Consider the following 22,971-nt stretch of genomic DNA (forward strand, 5'->3'; position numbering starts at 1 on the left):
AAGGTTCATTGAGCCACCCCTTGTTTCTAGGAAAGCAGACATCAAATTAATCAAGTGACCAAATATAAGAGGTCATCATTTCATGGAGTCTGTGAAGGTAGAAACCACATGGAAAAAGTGGCAAGCAAGTTAGGTCCAAAAACAGATTTTCACAAAGCAAATGCATTTTTTGTTTATAAGTTTCATGATGCTTGTATTTAAAGCAAAGTAGATCGTTTTATGATTGTTTTATACATCAGTTGGGATCTGATGAATATGAGGTCCTAAACCTTTCACAAATGTGCATTCTTGTTTGCCTTGGGGTTAGTGGAGCCAATGGTCATGGGTTAAGCTGAGCCAATGGCCACCATACCCATTTAACATTTACATTTAAGTCATTTAGCAGACGCTCTTATCCAGAGCGACTTACAAATTGGTGCATTCTCCTTATGACATCCAGTGGAACAGTAGTGCATCTAAATCTTTTAAGGGGGTGAGAGGGATTACTTTATCCTATCCTAGGTATTCCTTAAAGAGGTGGGGTTTCAGGTGTCTCCGGAAGGTGGTGATTGACTCCCCATACAAATGATTACATTTTGTCAGTTTAATGCATAGCATGCATAGTATTTTTGCAATGTGTCTGAACATATGAACTCAAGAGTGCATTTCTATTGTTACAGAGCAGACATCATGTCCCGTGTACACAAACGTAAAACAAGCAGGGTTCCAGCCACAAAGAGGTTCTTGAGCGAGCAGCCAAGGAAGTGAGAGAAGGGAAGAAGTCCATCTCAAGCAGCAGCAAGGGATGAAAAAATAGACAATGACCGAAAAACTAAATGAACATGTAGCTGTGCGAAAGAGAGGCTATGATAAGGAGTAGCAGGTGCACATTCTGTATGGTCTTATCTGATGACATAGAGTTTGAGCTTTGCTAAACGTATCAATAATCTTTTGGACCTTTTTCATGGGCTTTGTAGCCTCAAATGCAGAGAACTAGCCGACAAATTGGCACATCAAAACAACATCCCTGTCCCAGACAACTGGTCAAGAAATAGAAGGGTATGGGATATTGAACCGAGTGTTCTATATCTGAATGTAGACATATATTTAACATATACAGTATACCCATTCCATGAATTAAACTTTGACCTAACAGCACCATCAACCACTGTCACAGGACACCATCACCCACTTACCCCAAGGCTGCTCAACTTACCCCATACCCAGGGTAAGTTGAGCAAACCACTTTTTTTTTGGAAAGGCTATGTTTTCAAAACCGTTATGTTTACATTAATTCTAATTATTTTCAGGGATAAACCACATTGTGAAATATATGTAGATATCTTTGTTAGAAAGAATACTATATTTCCCTTGGCGTAGTGACGCCGAATGTAAACAATGGTTAAACATACCCCACTCTCCCCTATTTTCTGCATACATAATTGTAGTCTTTCAGAGTTGTTGCCAGAGTTGCAATCTTTCTCAACAGGGTTCAACTGACCAGGGGCCTAGGGGGGCTGGACAACAAAATAAATCAGCTTGTTATCACCATAACAAATATCAATAAGGTCAAGGATGTTGACGTCGGGCACTCAACCCCAAGGTACTTTAAGCCACCACTAAGTGTCAATGTATAATTGTTTTACGGTTTCCCTACCAAGATCATATGTCACAGTATTTTCTGCAGACAGAATTGTAGTCTTTCAGAGTTGTTGTCAGAGTATTTCTCAGCATTGCTTGATCAGACTCTTTTCATTGATCGGACAGATCACCATGGCATCCGACTGTTTATCACAACAGTACAGATAAAAGAACGGAAACAACTTATCCTTAAAGTTGTCCTCCATGAATGTATAGATATGACTCCTCTCCTTCACGTCGTAAAACGAAACCTGGCCCTCTTCGCAATCCACATACACCCCAACCCTCTTCGGCTTGGGGTCAAGGGTTAGAGGTAACGGCGGGGTCGTGGAGGCCCTATATCCCTGGTCTTTCTTCATGGCCAGCGCCCAGTAGCCCTGGGAGGAGCTGACGGCGATACGGCCCTTTCTGTTGACTGATGCCTTGGCCACACCTAGGTACCAGTCATCCTTGTCCCCCACCTGGACCTAGATATATGAATGGATGGATAGGTGGATAGATGGACAGACAGAGCGATAGACCTTGCTTTGTATGTTGTTTTGTTTTTGAAAGCTAGGCAAAGAGACAACGAAAAAAACATAATCATAATCAACAAACCTCCCAGTAGTGGCGTCCCGCCGTGAAGCCCTCGCGACCCAGGACAATGACCACAGTGTCAAAACGCTCAGGGATGTCCGGGAGGTCCTGCCAAGTTCCCAGGTGCCTAACTTGACGGCGGTCTTCCGAGAGCTGGAGCCACGGGTTGGCTGAGTCTGGGTCGAGGGTCAGGTCCACTGGAAACGGCGAGTGTGAAATTATGGAGGATGTGAACATGTAATATATCTACAGCTGTACATATCATTGTAAGCATATATTTTTGGTGTATATAAACAGATTGATTTTGGATTACTGATATAGTGTTAATTGGGTTGTTAACTGACTTCATCCTGACATTTGGGATTTCTTGTTTCTAGTTTTGATTATTGTTTGTGTACTTGTTTGACATTTTTACTGCACTGTTAGGAGCTAGTAACACAAGCATTTCACTGCACCCGCTATAACATCTGCTAAGCTGTGTACGGGACCAATAAACTGTGATTTGATTTGATTTTGATTTGAATGCCGACCTGTGTACTTAAGAATCTTCTTCAGCTCTGTGAAAATGGACACAAACCACAATTAAATGATTTAAAAACAAAACACATCACTTCTTGCTCAACAATTTGCAGAGAACAAGAGGTTTGGAAATAGGGTAATAAGTGAAAGAAATCACACATATCGGTCCTTTAATGAAAAACCTACCGGATTCCACCAGTTTGTCAATTTCCTCACTCAGCGTCTCTTCCAATTTAGACACAGCTCTCCTGATGATCCCAACACACACTTCAGTATGTACACTGGTCCCAGACCAGTCCTTAGTGGCTGGAGGGGTACACAGGGCTGGGAATCTCTACAGCGAGAGATAGGAAAAACAATGGGTCAATTTAGTCAATCTATACGGTGTACAAAACATTAAGAGCACCTTCCTAATATTGAGTTGCACCCCCTTTGACCCTCAGAACAGCCTCAATTCGTCAGGGCATGGACGTTGAAAATGTTCCATAGGGATTCTGGCCCATGTTGACGCCAATGCTTCCCACAGTTGTGTTAAGTTGGCTGGATGTCCTTTTGGTGGTGGACCATTCTTGATACACACGGAAAACTGTTGGGTGTGAAAAACCCAGCAGCGTTGCAGTTCTTGACAAAAACCGGTGCACCTGGCACCTGCTACCATATCCCGTTCAAAGGCACTTAAGTATTTCATCTTTCCCATTCACCCCTCTGAATGGCACGCGTACACAATCCATGTCTCAATTTCCTCAAGGCTTAAAAATCCTTCTTTAACCTGTCTTCTACCCTTCATCTACACTGATCGAAGTGGATTTAACAAGTGACATCAATAAGGGTCCATATCTTTCACTTGGATTCACCTGGTCAGTCTATGTCATGGAAAGAGCAGGTGTTGCTAATGTTTTGTACTATCAGAGTATTTGTGTGCAATATTTCTTATTTCGTGATAAAAATTTGGGACAAAGAAAATAATGACAAGACCGAACCAAATTTGTGATCTATATTTCTAGACTACAATGTGTGCATATTCTGCTATGTATTATTAATGAAATCGGCAACCCCTCCCACCTGTAGGAAGTGGATGTGGTCCTCTGTGCGTGAGAGGTGCTCCAGGTCTGTATTCCTCCTCTGTAGTTTAGTGATCTCCTGTTCCAGCTCCCCTATCAGGCCCTGGGACCACCTTGTACGCATTAACACAGAGGTCAGACACCATAATGTTAGCTCCAGGAACCTTTTTCGTAAGATAAAACCAGATACAAGGCACAGAGCATGATGGGTACTGTAGTACTTCCACTACACACCTCTCTGTCTCTCTCTGCTTTTCCTCTATAGCCAGCACCAGCTCAGCCTGGGTCCTCTGGATGGACCGAATCAGCTCCTGGAACACCTGCATGCTGTCCTCGATCTCCCTCTGGGCACTGGACTAAAGGGGAAAGAGATCGTCATGACTTAAAGCTGGTGTCTTTAATGGTGAAACTGACACGTCCGTTTGCGATATTACAACAGCAAACGACAAAAACATGTTTTTTTCTCTCTCTCGGTCATCGTTGCACGCACGATAGAACAACAGCATATGTAATGCTCCTCACCTCTGCTTGTCAACAAAACAAAAACAATACTATTACCTTTTCGGGTGTCATTTTCCCTGGACATTTTCCAGAATTCATAATACAGGAGATGGTCACATTGAATAATATGGTAATAACCATTTTTGCATATTTCTTACTTGTTGGTAACTGGGTATAATCAATGTTATTATTATACTGTATTGGGACACACCCCTAGAGGGTAGAAGATTATATAATTTATTGAGCAGCAGCTATGCAGTATGCGACAGTATTCTGTCTAATGTACTGTGGTAGACACACCAGTAATAACACTGCCAAGAGGTCCAAATCGCATCCCAAATGGAACCCTATTCCCTACTTTTAATCAGAGGCCTGGGGCTGTGGCGGTCATGAAGGCGGGTTATTGGCACGTAACAAACTGCTGGTCTCACGATAATTGACCGTTAATTAACTTAAGCACGCATCCCCAGGCCTCCACGCATGCAAGCCGCGGATGCACGCCTTTGGAATATCTGCCGTTAAATATGGCTAATAAATGAATTGAATACACACCATCACAATAGATACATGATGTAATTGAGTCAGGCCTGAACAAACATTATGATATGGAGAAAATGGATTTCAGAAGAACACAGTATGAATTGGCCTACGTTATCTGTCTAGGCTCCTTGTTTACATTTACATTTGAGTCATTTAGCAGATGCTCTTATCCAGAGCGACTTATACTGTAGGTAGTGAGTGCATACATTGTAATACTTTTTTCGTACTGGTCCCTCGTGGGAATCAAACCCAAAACCCTGTCGCTTACATGCTCTGCCAACTGAACTACGTTATTTTATTTTATAGGATTTTATCGTAAGAAGAATATAATTGAACTTTAGCTTAATAAAATAGAAAGGATAGTTTTGTTTTCGGTTTTTCTGCCATGCGTAATATGCGATAGGCTATGTATTGTATAATCATAATTTCAATTCAGGTGGTGGGGGGGGCTTGGGCTCATAAGCCTATTCATATGCGTGTTTTGAATTAATCGTCACCTTAGAAAGCCCTGCCAATTTCATCGTGTCAGGCTTTGAAACAACAAATCAAATGTTATTTGTCACATGCGCCGAATGCAATCAGGTGTAGACCTTACAGTGAAATACCTACTTAAAAGCCCTTTACCAACAATGCAGTTTTTAGAAAAATACATGCTAAGTAAAAAATAGATAAGTAAAAAGTACAAAATAAAAGTAACAAGTAATTAAAGACATTCACAACAAACAAGTTTTACTGTTTCAACCTGCTGTTGAACTTCTTCTCCTCAAATGGATCATCACAGTAAGGTGAGTTTTAAAAGTATGATAGACCTACTATTTTGATAAGTGTTTGATGTGATTTTCGATCGCATTCGCATCGATGTCAGAGTGGTTAAAGGGACTATAGAGCCCTGAGTACCAAGCCATTAGCAACCTGTTGGTCGTTAACAAGTTGGGTCCTATCAAAGCTTGGCCAGAGTGCATAAAGAGTAGATTATCCCGTGACAACGGTCAAGTGTATATTTACTGAGCTCATGACTGCCGGTGTGGCGGTAATATGGTCACCACAACAGCCCTAATCAGAGCCCTATGCAACCTGGTCAAAAGTAGTGCACTACATAGGGAATCTGGTCTCTTTGGCCTTTTATGGCTGATAAATTCGTCTTTGGATGTGACAGGATGTTACGGAAGACCCATAACTCCTCCCACAAGGCAACCGTTAGGTTGCCTGACTAGAAACCGTTTAGATTTTGTTTTCCTACGACTCAATAAAGTTTGCCAGTGCTTCGAAGCAAAGATCAAATATATCCAGAAGCCATGTATTCTGGTCCCCCACATTGGGTTAATGTTCAAAGCTAAATTATATTCTAGAATCCAGCAGTTTATTTTGTCAGTTACATCAGATGTTGACTATATGATCAAAAGTGTTGTGCAGTGTAAATCCCAACTGGCAACATGACAAATTAGCATGTATTTTACCACTGGGACAAATAAATATTGCGTCCGGAATGGCACCCTATTCCCGATGTAGTGAACTATGTAGGGAATAGGGCACCATTTCGGATGCATTCAATAGCTCACCTTATTCAGCTCCGCTGAGTGCTTGATCTCCTCCATCTTCTTCAGTCTTTCCTGGATCATCTGCTGTACATCTATCTCTGTCTTCTTCAGCTGAGCCTGTGGAGAACATTCAGTGCCTTCAGGAGGTATTCACACCCCTTTACTTTCCCCACCTTCTTTTGTTTGTTACAACCTGAATTTAAAATGGATTCAATTGAGATGTTGTGTCATTGGCTTACACACAATACCCCATAATGTCTAAGTGGAATTATGATTGTATTATGTTTTACTAAATGAATACAAAATTAAAAGCTGAAATGTTTTGAGTCAATAAGTATTCAACCCCTTTGTTATGGCAAGCCTAAATAAATTCAGGAGTAAAAATGTGCTTACCAAGTCACATAATAAGTTGCACGGACTCACTCTGTACAATAATAGTGTTTAACATGATTTTTGAATGACTACCTAATCTCTGTACCCCACACATACAATTATCTGTAAGGTCCCTCAGTTGAGCAGTGAATTTCAAAGAGAGATTAAACCACAAAGACCATAGAGGTTTTCCAATGACTTGCAAAGAAGGGGACCTATTGGTAGATGGGTCCAAATTTTAAAAAGGAGATATTAAATATAAATTCGAGCATGGTAAATTTATTAATTATACGTTGGATGGTGTATCAATACACCCAGTCAATACAAAGATACAGGCGTCCTTTCTAACTCAGTTGCCAGAAAGGTAGGAAACCGCTCAGGAATTTCACCATGAGGCCAATGGTGACTTTAAAACAGTGACAGAGTTTAATGACTGGGAATAGGAGAAAACTGAGAAATTGCAATAAAAGTGGAAAATCCAACAAATCACATCACATTTTCAAGCATTGGCTGCATCATGCTATGGGTATGCTTGTCATCGGCAAGGACTAGGGAGTTTTTTAGGATAAAAATAAATGGAATAGAGCTAAGCACAGGCAAAATCCTAGAGGTTAACCTATTTCAGTCTGCTTTCCAACAGACACTGAGACAAATTCGCCGTTCAGCAGGACAATAACCTAAAACACAAGGCCTAATCTACACTTGAGTTGCTTACCAAGACGACATTGAATGTTCTTGAGTGGCCTAGTTACAGTTTTGACTTAAATCATCTTGAAAGTGTATGGCAAGACTTTAAAAATATTTAAGACTTACCCAGAAAGACTCAGCTGTAATTGCTGCTAGAGGTGATTCTAACATTTATTAACTTAAGGGTTGAATACTTATGTAAATGAGCTGTGTCCGTATTTCGTTTTTAATACATTTGCAAAACTGTCAAAATACATGTTTTCACTTCATCATTATGGGGTATTGTGTGTCAATGGGTGAGAAAAAAATCTATTGAATACAGGCTGTAACACAACAAAATGTGGAAGAAGACAAAGGGTGTGAATTCTCTGTATCTAAGGCACTATGGGTGAGAGATAATTAATCTTACATTTGGCAGTCTATCGCCTGGTCCCAGATTTGTTTATACAACATGTTGACAATGACTGACAAGGAAACAGGCCGAAATTCAGGCTAGGCGGCCTACTTTCAACACCATCTAGAGCTAGACCTCACAAACTGTAGTGTGTTATTGGTGGATTTGTGTACCAAATACAGTTGACCTCTTCTAAAATGTACTTTTACAGCTTCAATGGCAATCATTGTGTCAGTTTTATTAGGAGCTGACCATAAATGTCTGCAAATCGTGTGGCCAAAATGTGACTAGGTTTTTTTATATAGCTGCATTTAGCTTCTGATTGCTGCATCAAGCCTGAACGGCACAATAGTTACTGTATGTCTTTGAAAATGATAAACCAATTGACAATGGATTCTCGAAAGTATACACTACCGGTCAGAAGTTTTAGAACACCTACTCATCCAAGGGGTTTTCTTTATTTTTACTATTTTCCACATTGTAGAATAATAGTGAAGACATCACAACTATGAAATAACACATATGGAATCATGTAGTAACCAAAAAAGTGTTAAACAAATCAAAATATATTTGAGATTTTTCAAATAGCCACCCTTTGCCTTGATGACAGCTTTGCACATTCTTGGCATTCTCTCCACCAGCTTCACCTGGAATGCTTTTCCAACAGTCTTGAAGGAGTTCCCACATATACTGAGCACTTGTTGGCTGCTTTTCTTTCACTCTGCGGTCCTACTCATCCCAAACCATCTCATTTGGGTTGAGGTCGGGGGATTGTGGAGGCCAGGTCATCTGATGCAGCACTCCATCACTCTCCTTCTCGGTAAAATAGCCCTTACACAGCTTGGAGGTGTGTTGGGTCATTGTCCTATTGAAAAACAAATGATAGTCCCACTAAGCGCAAACCAGGTGGGATGTCGTATCGCTGCAGAATGCTGTGGTAGCCATGCTGGTGAAGTGTGCCTTGAATTCTAAATAAATCACAGACAGTGTCACCAGCAAAGCACCCCCACACCATAACACCTCCTCCTCCATGCTTTACGGTGGGAAATACACATGCAGAGTTCATCCGTTCACCCACACCACGTCTCACAAAGACACGGCAGTTGGAACCAAAAATCTCAAATTTGGACTCATTAGACCAAAGGACAAATTTCCCTCGGTCTAATGTCCATTGCTCGTGTTTCTTGGCCCAAGAAAGTCTCTTCTTCAAAATGCTGTCCTTTATTAGTGGTTTCTTTGCAGCAATTTTACAATGAAGGACTGATTCACACAGTTGATGTTGAGATGTGTCCGTTACTTGGGCTGCAATTTCTGAGGCTGGTATCTCTAATGAACTTATCCTTGGCAGCAGAGGTAACTCTGGGTCTTCTTCTATTCCTGTGGCAGTCCTCATGAGAACCAGTTTCATCATAGTGCTTGATGGTTTATGCGACTGTACTTGAAGAAACTTTCAAAGATCTTGACATTTTCCGTATTGACTGACCTTCATGTCTTAAAGTAATGATGCACTATCATTTCTCACCTCACACTCAACGTCAACAAAACTAAGGAGATGATTGTGGACTTCAGGAAACAGCAGAGGGAACACCCCCCTATCCACATTGATGGGACAGTAGTGGAGAGGGTAGTAAGTTTTAAGTTCCTCGGCATACACATCACAGACAAACTGAATTGGTCCACCCACACAGACAGCATCGTGAAGAAGGCGCAGCAGCGCCTCTTCAACCTCAGGAGGCTGAAAAAATTTGGCTTGTCACCATAAGCACTCACAAACTTCTACAGATGCACAATCGAGAGCATCCTGTCGGGCTGTATCACCGCCTGGTACGGCAACTGCTCCGCCCACAACCGTAAGGCTCTCCAGAGGGTAGTGAGGTCTGCACAACGCATCACCGGGGGCAAACTACCTGCCCTCCAGGACACCTACACCACCCGATGTCACAGGAAGGCCATAAAGATCATCAAGGACAACAACCACCCGAGCCACTGCCTGTTCACCCCGCTATCATCCAGAAGGCGAGGTCAGTACAGGTGCATCAAAGCTGGGACCGAGAGACTGAAAAACAGTTTCTATCTCAAGGCCATCAGACTGTTAAACAGCCACCACTAACATTGAGTGGCTGCTGCCAACACACTGACTCAACTCCAGCCACTTTAATAATGGGAATTGATGGGAAATGATGTAAAATATATCACTAGCCACTTTAAACAATGCTACCTAATATAATGTTTACATACCCTACATTATTCATCTCATATGTATATGTATATACTGTACTCTATATCATCTACTGCATCTTTATGTAATACATGTATCACTAGCCACTTTAACTATGCCACTTTGTTTACATACTCATCTCATATGTATATACTGCACTCAATACCATCTACTGTATCTTGCCTATGCCGCTCTGTACCATCACTCACTCATATATCTTTATGTACATATTCTATCCCCTTACACTTGTGTCTATAAGGTAGTAGTTTTGGAATTGTTAGCTAGATTACTTGTTGGTTATTACTGCATTGTCGGAACTAGAAGCACAAGCATTTCGCTACACTTGCATTAACATCTGCTAACCATGTGAATGTGACAAATAAAATTTGATTTGATTTGGATTTGATTTGATTTATTTGAGCTGTTCTTGCCATAATATGGACTTGGTCTTTTACCAAATATGGATATCTTCTGTATACCCCCCCTACCTTGTCACTACACAACTGGTTGGCTGAAACACTTCCACAAATGAACTTTTAAGAAGGCACACCTGTTAATTGAAATGCATTCCAGGTGACTACCTCATGAAGCTGGTTGAGAGAATGCCAAGAGTGTGAAAAGCTGTCATCAAGGCAAAGGGTGGCTATTTTAAAAATCTCAAATATAAAATATATATTGATTTGTTTAACACTTCTTTGGTAACAACAGGATTCCATGTGTTATTTCATAGTTTTGATGTCTTCACTATTATTCTGCAATGTAGAACATAGTAAAAATAAAGAAAAACCCATTGAATGAATAGGTGTCCTAAAATGTTTGAACGGTAGTGTACTTTACACTTGATTAATCGCATCAAAACTAACCTGGATGAATGACGTTTCACCATATTTATATATATGTAAAAATGTAACATACACTATAGCCTTTACACTGTAATAGCCTCTACAAATTATTCTCACCTTCTTATCAGTCCACTCCCTCTCTACAGGTACAGTAAAGTGAGCTCTGTGGTCCGTCTCCGTACACAGCACACACACACAGATATGGTCTTTCTTACAGAACAGCTCCAGAAGCCTCTCGTGCTTGGGACACATCCTCTCTTCCAGGTTAGTCACGGGTTCGATCAGCTTGTGTTTGGTGAAGCGTGTGTTGTGGTTCTTGATGTGTTCCTCGCAGTATGAGGTCAGACACACCAGGCAGGACTTGACGGCCTTCATCCGGTCGCCCATGCAGACATCACAAGACACCTCGCCCCATGGGCTGTGGGGTGGGGATGGAGGAGCATCGGCTGGAGGTTCCTCTGGCTCTCCCTCTGGCTTCTCTTCTATTGGTTTCTCTGGTTCCTGGCTCATCGTTCGTTGCAGCTGTGGCAGCTGTAGCTTTTGCATCTCCTGCTTCAGTCTCAGCTCCTGGAGAAGTTTCTGCTGCTTTTGAACCAGCTCCTGTTGCTCTTTCTTCTTCGTCTCCCGCTCCGTCTGTTTCTGCTCCTCCTCCTTCTGTTTCTGCTCTTCCATCTTCTTCTGCAAATCTCGTTCCTCTTTCAGTTCCTGCCGTTGGAGACGCTCGGCGTTGCTAACCCTGATGTCCTTAAATTGCTCAGCGATCTCCCTCAGGACGGTGTTGATGCTAATGTCGGGCCGCTTGAAGAAGGTCTTCTTGCACATGGGGCATTGGAACAGGGCGGTGGTCTTCCAGTAGTCTAGGATGCAGCAGCGGCAGAAGTTGTGTCCACAGGGGATGGAGACAGGGTTGGTGAACACGTCCAGACAGATGGAGCAGTGGACCTGCTCCTCCGTCAGATTTCCATGATTTCCTGCAAGGTAAGCCATTACTGGCAGAGAAGACCGTGCACGGTCATACTTAACATTACAGTGTTCTGTAACACTTTATATTGCAGTGTTTCGGAAACACCTTATATTACAGTGTTCGGTAACACTTCACATTGGGATCGTTGTCTGACCTGTCATATCGGACCTGTGAGATCCAGGCCATAAAGCAGGCAGTATATCAGATCAGGTTTATTTTAGTGTGTATGTGTTGTAATGTGGATGTGGATGTGTTATAATGTTCCTGCTTCTCTTTGGATGTTAATCGGATGTTGACTTGTATGGCCTCCAAAATGTATTTCTGGAACCCTAACAGCAGATTCAAACTTAGATATTAGCTTCTATTGCTTCTCAAAGGTCATATTACAACCCTAACCACATCTAGTTGAAGTCCTGGCCACTTCGATCACGAGCCAAGTGAGAGCTATTGAAAAGCATGTGGGCATTCTTTACTTAAATTATCCCCCATGCTAAATATACTAAGCAAGAATTGTTTGGTTTAGAAAGCGGGCTGTCAGCAAGTTAAAGCTATGTGCACCCGCGGGCCGCGCGTGCACATAGCTTTTTGAGCAGTGAGCATTTATGAACACATGGGCTGCTTTCCAAATTGAACCCTTTGCCCTATGGAGTGCACTACTTTTGAGCAGGTCCCCTATGGTCCTGGTCAAAAGTAGTGCACAATGTAGGGAATAGGCTACCATTTGTGACACCCACCGTGGCTAGAAGGTTGGCTATTCATAGATGTAAAAGATTAGCATCTTTCCAAAAATATCGGTCTAGTCGCTCTCCTGCTCTGCTTTCTTTCTCATAAACAACAAGTGTCCCAATAATCTCTCCTTTCTCCTGAAGTGTGCACTCGTTCACTTCCCTTCATGGATTTTAAAGAAAAAGATGGGTATATCAATACAATGCTTTTACATTAGATTTATTTTTTATTTAACTAGGCAAGTCAGTTAAGAACAAATTCTTATTTACAATGACGGCCAACACCGGCCAAACCCAGACGACACTCGGCCAATTGTCCGCTGCCCTATGGGACTCCCAATCACGGCCATTGTGATTCAGCATGGATTCGAACCAGGATTTTCTGTAGTGACGCCTCTAGCACTGAGATGCAGTGCCTTAGACCTCTGCGTCACTCGGGAGCACCCCAAAATAGTGAACAAGTGCACACTTCAGGAGGAAGGAGAGATTATTGGGACATAACCAAGAACGGACGTTCTGTATCTTCTCAATCCTCACATAATTCCATTTCCAAATAATTTGTTTTTATATTCTTCCTCCATCCCGCCTGCAGTACGAAATCAAGATATTTCAACAACTTAGAAGAAAAAAGAGAAAGTTCAGATCCAGCTTTTGTTGAAGCCTCACAATGTAAATGTTATTCATCTCTTTCCTATCTGTCCTGATTGAACTTAAACAGTCGAAAAACGATTATTGCATAAAGCAAACCTTACGTGTATTTTTACCGACGCAGTTAAAAGGTAGAGAGAAAACATGCAAAGAGAGAGAGAAGAAATTACGGACACTCACCAGAGAGAAGCAGCTGTTGCAGAAAGCCACTGTACAGAGTGACCGCTCTGGCCAAACACTGACACATGACACTGCTGTCACTAGCCCCCAGCTACTCGGCCCTAAAATATGCCCCTCTCCCTCCCCCTTATCCCAGTTACCAATTTACACTTTCACAGGCATGGACCGCTCTGCTCGAAGGAGAACAGCATTAGCCCTAAATCAGACACTGGGGTCGTTTTTCTGTCTTTGCTTATAGCCCTAGATCTTATTAACATTTGTGTATATTTTTCACACACTCAACACAATAAATAACTAGGTCTCTCACTTTAGGTGTAAAGTTACATACCTCCAAGTCTACTCTGAATTTGCTTTAGTTATTTCAGTTCCTAGAACTTTAGATGGATAACATGTCAGGGGTAATTTATTTATTGATAGAACATCTTTATTTAGAAGTTGCTGATTGAGGTACAAAAGTAAGAATAATGTATTATCGGTGAATTTATAGAAGTACTGTGTCACGAATATCACCGAAGGTGGCTCCCCTTCCAGTTCGGGTGGCGCTTGGTCTACTAGCTGCTACTGATCCCTTTTTCCACTTTTTGTTTTGGTTAGTCTAATTGGTTTCACCTGTTCCTTGTTGGGGTTATTTAAGTTCAATTAGCCCGCCTGTGTTCGTGTGGGCTAGTTTGCTGTTTTGTCAAGGAGTGTTCCTGTTTTTTGGTGGGATTACTCAGCGTCACTTGTTTGCCTGCTGTTACTGTACGGAGAATAAAGTGGTTTCCCGAATCCTCTGCTCTCTGAGCCTGACTCTACACCCATCACTCTTCAAGCGTTACAGAAGATCGCACCCATCTACGATGGAGTCAGCAGGAGCAGCGACCACCCCTCTCCCCACGATGGAAGAGCGTGTCCTTCATCACACGTCCATCCTCCATCACATCGGATCAGCGATGGATCAGATGATGGAGAGGATGGACCGATGGGAGAGGAGTGGTCTCCCTACTTCCCCTCCACCCCCCCCCCCCCCCCCCACCCCCTGAAAGCTACAACCTCCACCAGCGGTATCCGGTACCAGTGCCCTGCGTATTGCGCCTCCAACGGAGTACGATAGAGCGGTGGTGGTGTGCCAGGGATTCCTGCTCCAACTCCAGCTTTACCTGGCCACCATTCGGCCGGCTCCCTCGGACGAGGAGAGCGTGAGTGTCCTCGTCTCTTGCTTGACGGGTAGAGCCCTGGAGTGGGCCAATGCCGTCTGGAACGGGCCCGACTCGGTCGAGGGGCCACTACCCGGAGTTCACCTGCAACTTCTGGGCCGTGTTCGATCACCCTCTGGTGGGGCGAGCAGCAGGTGAGAGATTGTTCCATCTCAGGCAGGGGACGAGGAGCGCGCAGGACTTCGCGCTGGAGTTCCGGACTGTGGCTGCTGGGGCGGGGTGGAACGACAGGGCCCTAATCGACCATTACAGGTGTAGCCTGAGAGAGGACATCCGCAGGGAGCTGGCTTGTCGGGACACTACGCTCACCCTGGACGAGCTCATAGACCTGTCGATCCGGCTAGACAATCTGCTGGCTGCTCGCGGACGTTCTGAAAGGGTCCTGTCTGTTCCACCTCCTGGACCGCCCGCTCCCATACCTATGGAGCTAGGGGGGGCTGCATCTAGGGAGACCGGAGGAGGAGGCTCCTCCTGCACCAGCTGTAGCTAGAGAGGGCACACTTCCGGTCGGTGTTGGAGGAGTCCATCTGGGAGTCGAGAGGGCAGGCAGAACACTTCTCGGTCACCCCAGGTGAGTCAGCACCACACTCACCCAGAGCTTCCTGTTGGTCACATGTTTTTATTAATTTGTTTCCCCAAGTTTTCTCCTTCTCTCCAGCATAAGGCGCTAGTCGATTCAGGCGCAGCTGGGAACTTTATAGATGGCGGACTTGCCCAGAGGTTGAGGATTCCGTTAGTACAGATAGAGCCCCCCCCCCTTCCTCGTGCATTAGATAGTCTACCATTAGGGTCAGGGCTGGTCAGGGAGGCCACGGTTCCACTGGAGATGATTATGCGGGGGGGTCATAAGGAGCGGATTAGTCTGTTCCTTATCGATTCACCTGCGTTTCCGGTGGTGCTGGGGGTTCCCTGGCTGGCTAGTCACAATCCTAGGATTTCGTGGAGACATGGAGCTCTCCAGGGGTGGTTAGAGGAGTGTTCAGGCAGGTGTGTAGGAGTTACCATCAGTGCAACGACGGTGGAGAGTCCAGACCAGGTTTCCACCGTGCGCATTCCCGCTGAGTATGCCGATTTGGCTATCGCCTTCTGTAAAAAGAAGGCGTCCCAATTACCACCCCATCGACAGGGGGATTGCGTGATAAACCTCCAGGTAAACGCTGCACTGCCCAGGAGTCACGTGTATCTGTTGTCCCAGGAGGAGACGTTGGCTGTGGAGACATATGTCACGGAAGCTCTGGGACAGGGGTACATTCAGCCCTCCATGTCACCCGTCTCCCCGAGTTTCTTTTTGTGAAGAAAAAGGAGGGAGATTTGCGTCCGTGCATTGATTATCGAGGTCTCAATTCCATTACGGTGGGTTTTAGTTACCCGCTACCTCTCATCGCTACGGCGGTGGAATCATTTCACGGAGAGCGGTTCTTCACGAAACTGGACCTCAGGAGAGCGTATAATCTGGTGTGTATTCGGGAGGGAGATGAGTGGAAAACTGTGTTTAGTACCACATCTGGCCATTACGAGTACCCTCGCCATGCCGTATGGGTTAAAGAATGCTCCAACCATCTTTCAATCCTTTGTCGATGAGATTCTCAGGGACCTGCACGGACAAGGTGTGGTGGTGTATATTGACGATATCTTGATCTACTCCGCCACACGCGCCGCGCATGTGTCTCTGGTGCGCAAGGTTCTTGGGCGACTGCTGGAGCATGACCTGTACGTTAAACAAACAAGCCGTTTCCTTCCTGGGTTATCGCATTTCCACCTTGGGGGTGGTGATGGTGTGTGACCACGTCAAGGCCGTGTGTAATTGGCCGACTCCGAACACGGTAAAGGAGGTGCAGCGGTTCTTAGGGTTTGCCAATTACTACCGGAGATTTATCCGGGGTTTTGGTCAGGTGGCGGCTCCCATTACCTCACTGCTGAAGGGGAGGCCGGTGCGGTTGCAGTGGTCGGCAGAGGCGGACAGAGCTTTCCTCCGTTTGAGTGGAGGTGGACACATCCGAGGCTGGGGTTGGAGCCGTGCTCTCACAGCGTTCGGGTTCATCACCGAAGCTCCGCCCCTGTGCTTTTTTTTCGAAGAAGCTCGGGCCGGCGGAGCAAAACTATGATGTGGAGTACAGGGCTGTGGTTAAAGCCCTGAAGGTGTGGAGACACTGGCTCGAGGGGGCTAAGCACCCTTTCCTCATCTGGACTGACCTCACTGATTTTCCCCATCTCAGGAAAACACGACGATCCTGGTCGTTGTGGATCAGTTCTCTAAGTCCTGCCGTCTTATCCCGTTGCCCGGTCTCCCTACGGCCCTACAGACTGTGGAGACTCTGTTCACCCACGTCTTCCGGCACTACGGGGTGCCCGAGGACATCATTTCTGATCGGGGTCCCCAGTTCACATCCCGAATGTGGAAGGCGTTTATGGAACGTCTGGGGGTCTCGGTCAGCCTGACCTTGGGGTATTACCCGGAGAGTAATGGGCAGGTGGAGAGAGTGAACCAGGAGGTGGGTAGGTTTCTGCGGTCGTATTGCCAGGACTAGCCAGGGGAGTGGGCGAGATACGTCCCCTGGGCTGAAATGGCCCAGAACTCACTCCGCCACTCCTCTACCAACATGTCACCGTTTCAGTGAGTGTTGGGCTACCAGCCGTTCCTGGCACTGTGGCATCAGAGCCAGACCGAGGCTCCTGCGGTGGAGGAGTGGGTGCAGCGCTCTCAGGAGACCTGGAGGACCGCCCAGGAATCACTAAGACAGGCGAGTGGACGGCAGAAAAGGAGCGCTGACCGTCACTGCAGGGAGGCCCCTGTGTCTGCACCGGGGGACAGGGTCTGGCTCTCGACCTGAAACCTGCCCCTCCGCCTGCCCTGCCGGAAGCTGGGTCCGCAGTGTGTGGAGCCATTCAAAGTCATGAGGAGGATAAACGAGGGGTGTTATCGATTACTACTTCCTTCGTATTATCGTATTAACCCCTCGTTTCATGTGTCTCTCCTCAGGCCAGTGGTAGCTGGTCCCCTGCAGGATGGTGAGGTTCCGGAGGTACCTCCGCCCCCTCTGGACATCAAGGGGTCCCCGGCGTACATGATACGGGCCATTCTGGACCCGAGATGCCGGGGAGGTGCCTGCAGTACCTCGTGGACTGGGAGGGGTACGGGCCGGAGGAGAGGTGCTGGGTCCCGGTGGGGGACATAATGGATCCATCTATGCTGAGGGAATTCCATCGCCTCCATCCGGATCGCCCTGCGCCTCGCCCCCCGGGTCGTCCTCGAGGCCGGTGTCGGCGCGCTTCTACTAGCTGCTACCGATCCCTTTTTCCCCTTTTAGTTTTGTTTAGTCTAATTGGTTTCACCTGTTCCTTGTTGGGGTTTTGGGCTTGGGGTTATTTTAGTTCAATTAGCCCGACTGTGTTCGTGCGGGCTAGTTAGCTGTTTTGTCAAGGAGTGTTCCTGTTTTTTGTTGGGATTACCGCTGTACAGCGTATGTACCAGTTAATACATTGTTGGAGTGTTTTACGATTTGCTCCTCTGCTCTCTGCGCCTGACTCTACACCCATCACTCTTCAAGCGTTACATACTGTAGTTATGTTAACAGCTTCCAATTGACTTATAGACTTAAAAATGTCCAAGGAATAATAAACACAGTGTTTCACAGTGAGGATTTTTAGAATATATGTTTTTTATTCAAAGAACCATCTCTTTAACAGATCCTTAACATGTTTAGTTGTTTACTGCTTAGCCTAACGTCTGACCAGGGAAAACTCTGGGCTGTAGTTATACAGGAGATAGGCCATCATTTAGGTCCCAGAGTTGTTCCTGTTACGATCACACCGTGAGGAACAACTCAGGCCCTTTTCAAGTGACTAAACTGTGATTGGTCAACCTCTGAGCAGAAGGGGGCACGTCATGTCATGGTTGTGTCTTAAATGCACTCCGAAATAGTGCACTACTTTTGACTGAAGCTCTATGGGCCCTGGTCAAAAGGTAGTGCACTCGCTACATAGTGTCAAAAGTAGTGCACTATACATTGTGTCAAAATTAGTGCACTCTAGGAATTGGGTGGAATTTGGCATGTAGGCTATGTCTCATCTCAGCTATGCTTCACTGCACTGATGATGAGCGGGGCTGCGTTCTTTCCCTCCTGATTGAGACAGGGGCTAAAGATGGGGTACAAACTCTCATGAAAGGTATCCTCAAATGTGAAGAGGTGCGTGTGCTTCTTGACGTCGTAGAACGACACCTGGCCGCCTTCGTAGTCGAGGAAGATCCCGATCTTCTGGGGGTGAGAGGCCAGCTGCAGGGACAGTCGGGTGGATGCCAGAGCCTTGACCTCCCCACCTTTCAGCCACAGGCACCAGTACCTGATGTGATGAGATGAGATTATTATTCTTGCTAAATATTACATCCATACAATTATGGGAGTTGATCACTATATATTTCGATTAAAATTAGATAAGTACTTTGCCACACTGATAAGTCATGATCTCTCCTAAACGGTTTGAATTCCTTTGAATGTGAAACCCTGTGTTTTGTGCACACATTTGTTGAGGGATGTGTAGAGTTTGATTTGACTTTTGAATCTTTCAAAATGTATGGAATCTCAATTCAAAAAGTAAAAACATCATTTAAAAAAGGCCCCCAGTACCCTCCATCGGGGCTCAGCTTGATCTCTCCCTTCCGGCGGGCCGATGCTCGCACCACGCCCACAGTCCAGGCAGTCTTACGGCCCACATCGACCTCCCAGTAATGGCGTCCCGAGGAGAGGCACTCGCATGCGAGCACGAAGAGGGCGGGGTTGAAGCGGCGAGTGTCTTCTGACTGGTTGTGCTTTCGTTCCTCGTACATCACCTGGCGACCGTCCTCTGACAGGACCAGGTTCCTCTGGGCTGTGCCCGGGTCCAGGAACACCTCACCTGGAGGGGAGGAGCAGAGAGAGAGAAGCGGGTTGAGAACACTGCTGGTTCTATTGAGAACAGCATTGATTCTAATGAGAAGTCCTATTTAGAAGAGGGTCGGTTCTATTGTAACCAGTCTGAGTTCCATTTAAAGCAATGTAAAACACTCTAGAGTAAACAACATATCACTTTCTTTCCACTAATACTGTATAGGTTTGTATCATTCCAAACTGTTATGATGACCCAGTGCTGCCACCATGTGGTGCAGAGTCGACAGAGCAGAAAAACTGAGGATCAACAAAGCCTCTGCTAAGTCAAATTCCCACCAATCTTTAAAAAGAGAAAAAGGGAACTCTAACTGTACTCACTTGCATAGTTCTGCAGCTTCCTTAGCTCTGTAAAGGAGAGGGAGAGACACACACAGTCAGAGACAGAGAGAGGGAGAGAGAGAGAGAGAGAGAAAGAGGGAGAGAGCGACAGTCAGTTAGAGGGAGTCAGAGTGAAAATCAGTCAGAGTTAGAGAGAGAGAAAGAAAGAAAGAAAGAAAGAGGGAGAGAGAGGAGGAATGAGAGAGAGAGAGAGAAAGAGAGAAAGAGAGAGACAGTCAGAGAGGGAGTCAGCAAGTCAAAGTCACAGCAGACACGTGTTGGAATTGGAGGAAAACAGACTAATCCCACCACCTGTGAGGGTATCAGTCTGACAGCCTGTTGTTGCCATCTCATTACTGACAGATGGCTGAACTTTGGCATCTACTATACTTCACTATGTATCCCATCTGATGACTCACTCTCTATATAGAGATGCCAGTCTAATGACCTAGATATCTCTGATTGAGTCGCACCTAGACATTGATCTAAGGTCAGTTTGTTTTTTTCCTGCACTATAGTTGAGGTAAGGATTTGAGGAAGGGAAGCTGATCCTATATCAGTGCTTATGGCTATAGCTACCTTGTACCTGGAGAGATGGGATTTGGACACATGAAGTGAGGTCACACAACAGGAAGTAAGTGACTATGTTTGTCTCTGGAATTACACCTTTTTAAAACATACTGCTCCACTTTTTAATAGTGCCTTATACTGCAGGAAGTGCACTACTGTACATGGCAAACAAAGTAAGATTTGCTCTATGTAATATTAACAGATTTTGCCCACCTTTTCCATACAGCCTCTTGATTTCTTCCTGGAACTTGTCGACGAGAGCACTGACGGATGATTGGATGGTACCCAGGTACAGGTCAGTGTTCACACTCACTCCTGACCAATCAATGGGCTCCGGGAGGAGCGCTAGGGCGGACAGTCTCTGCAGGAGAGGACAAGGCAGGGTTTAAGCAATGGTGGAAAAAGTACTAAATTGTCATACTTGAGTAAAAGTAAAGATACCTTAATAGAAAATCACTCAAAAGTGAAATTCACCCAGTAAAATACTACTTGAGTAAAAGTCTAAAATTATTTTGTTTTAAGTGTACTTAAGTATCAAAAGTAAATTGAATTGCTAAAATGTACTTAAGTATAAAAAGTAAAAGTAAAATAATATATCATTTCAAGTTCCTTATATTAAGCAAACCAGATGGCACGATTTTTAAATATTTGTTATTGACGGATAGCCAGTGGCACACTCCAACACTCAGACATCATTTACAAACAAAGCATTTGTGTTTAGTGAGTCCGCCAGATCAGAGGCAGTAGGGGTGACCAGGGACGTTCTCTTGATAAGTGTGTGAATTGGACTTTTCTTGTCAAAATGTACTTTTGGGTGTCAGGGAAAATGTATGGAGTAAGATGTACATTATTTTCTTGAGGAATGTAGTGAAGTAAAAGTTGCCAAAAATATCAATAGTAAATTAAAGTACAGATACCCTAAAAAAACAACTTAAGTAGTACTTTAAAGTATTTTTTACTTAAGTACGTTACACCACTGGGTTTAAAAGAGCGTGTGGGTCTCTCTCTCTGTGTTTCTGTGTGTATGTATCTCCTCGTTGTGTCGTAGCCAACCTGGAGGAAGATGACTTTGTCCTGGTTCTGTGCCAGGGCTTCCAACTCTTCGTTCCTCTTCCTGAGATGACTCAGGTCGCTCTCCAGTCCTCGGGCCAGCTCCTGGGCATGCCTCTCAGCCTCGCGCTGCCTCGTAGCGATCAGCTCCACCAGCTCAGCCTGGCTCTGCTCCACTAGACACTGAAGCTCCGCGTACACCTGCCAGCTCTCCTCCAACTCCTTCTGAGCACTGCTCTAAAGACATAGTAGAGGTTATAGTGGCATATTGTTGCAAATTGTCGTGCAATTAAACAGAACGCCTTTACTTCAGATCAACATGTTAACAACTCGTCCAAAACTCACTCATCCAATCCTCGTCCAAAACTGACTCATCCAATCCTCACACCTCAGTTTATGCACAACGTGCCTGATACACTCTTAACCGAGATGAGGTGGCATACAGGGACACATCTCTAGCTCCTTCTGAGAACTGCTCTGAAGATACGTAGAGATGGTAGAAGAGGTTATAGGGACAGAGACATACCGCAGAGACATACACACCAGAGACATACCGCAGAGACATACACACCAGAGACATACACACCAGAGACATACCGCAGAGACATACACACCAGAGACATACCGCAGAGACATACACACCAGAGACATACCGCAGAGACATACACACCAGAGACATACCGCAGAGACATACACACCAGAGACATACCGCAGAGACATACACACCAGAGACATACCGCAGAGACATACACACCAGAGACATACCGCAGAGACATACACACCAGAGACATACAGCAACACCTGCCAGCTCTCCTCCGGTTCCTTCGGAGCCCTGCTTAATAGTCAGAGATGGACTAGGTTATAAAGACATACTGCACATAGAGTAGCATACTGCAGCATCAATGCAGCTACAGCTGGCAGCTCCCTCCCAACTCCCTCTGGGCACCGCTCTTAAGATGGGGAGATACGGGAGAGAGGTTTTTTAGTTAAAACACACAGCAGCTTGAGGTCGGTGTTTGAGTGATGTAAAATAACTCTAAATCTGTTAAAGCTCTGTTTGGCACACATGCAGCACAACTGGCCTAACCAGTTCGACTGTCCTATAGGCAAATATCTACCTGCTTGAGTTGGGGGGGACCAGTACGTGTTTTGTTATGTTTCCTTTCCAAGTCACACGTCAATGTGATAGCATATGGAAAGAGTGTAATATCACCTAGTTGTAGACATTTGAGGACAAGAGATTGAAAGATTATGAGAGCACAGGAAATCAAAAACCTATGGGGGAAAAAAACCCAAAACAAAGCAGATCGTCTCTCCCTTTCTCTAAGTCGGAAAGTCACCCACCAAGATATCCACGCCCTCTGTAACCTCATCCCCATTGTATTTCCAAATACGGGTCAAGCGGACCACAGTCGCACTGCACTCTATTTACAGTCAATATCTGACCAGGAGACTTGTCACCCAGTGTAGCTGTGAACCTAGGCTGGCTTGGTAAATAACCAACACTGCTGTTACATTCCTACAGCC

The 22,971-nt window shown here is 45.0% G+C and overlaps 1 protein-coding gene across 1 annotated transcript in view; it reads right to left on the reverse strand.

The window, feature by feature from the left end:
- Positions 1-474: 474 nt before the first annotated feature.
- The window catches only part of LOC115133839 (uncharacterized), a 28,215-nt gene continuing 5,718 nt past the window's right edge, over positions 475-22,971 (reverse strand). Inside the window, exons 6-25 of the mRNA XM_065021133.1 lie at positions 21,448-21,681; positions 20,608-20,755; positions 19,825-19,851; positions 19,207-19,474; positions 18,657-18,922; positions 17,609-17,704; positions 17,189-17,442; positions 16,924-17,021; positions 16,491-16,680; positions 14,891-15,067; positions 14,401-14,696; positions 13,386-13,459; positions 10,986-11,857; positions 6,377-6,472; positions 4,011-4,132; positions 3,778-3,889; positions 2,902-3,049; positions 2,727-2,753; positions 2,218-2,393; positions 475-2,087 (exon numbers count right to left, since the gene is read on the reverse strand). Coding sequence (XP_064877205.1) covers positions 1,707-2,087; positions 2,218-2,393; positions 2,727-2,753; positions 2,902-3,049; positions 3,778-3,889; positions 4,011-4,132; positions 6,377-6,472; positions 10,986-11,857; positions 13,386-13,459; positions 14,401-14,696; positions 14,891-15,067; positions 16,491-16,680; positions 16,924-17,021; positions 17,189-17,442; positions 17,609-17,704; positions 18,657-18,922; positions 19,207-19,474; positions 19,825-19,851; positions 20,608-20,755; positions 21,448-21,681 — 4,062 coding nt within the window. The 3' untranslated portion in view covers positions 475-1,706. The remainder of the gene's footprint in view (positions 2,088-2,217; positions 2,394-2,726; positions 2,754-2,901; positions 3,050-3,777; positions 3,890-4,010; positions 4,133-6,376; positions 6,473-10,985; positions 11,858-13,385; positions 13,460-14,400; positions 14,697-14,890; positions 15,068-16,490; positions 16,681-16,923; positions 17,022-17,188; positions 17,443-17,608; positions 17,705-18,656; positions 18,923-19,206; positions 19,475-19,824; positions 19,852-20,607; positions 20,756-21,447; positions 21,682-22,971) is intronic.

The sequence above is a fragment of the Oncorhynchus nerka genome, linkage group LG8, assembly GCF_034236695.1.
Source record: "Oncorhynchus nerka isolate Pitt River linkage group LG8, Oner_Uvic_2.0, whole genome shotgun sequence".
In the NCBI taxonomy this organism is placed as follows: Eukaryota; Metazoa; Chordata; class Actinopteri; order Salmoniformes; family Salmonidae; genus Oncorhynchus; species Oncorhynchus nerka.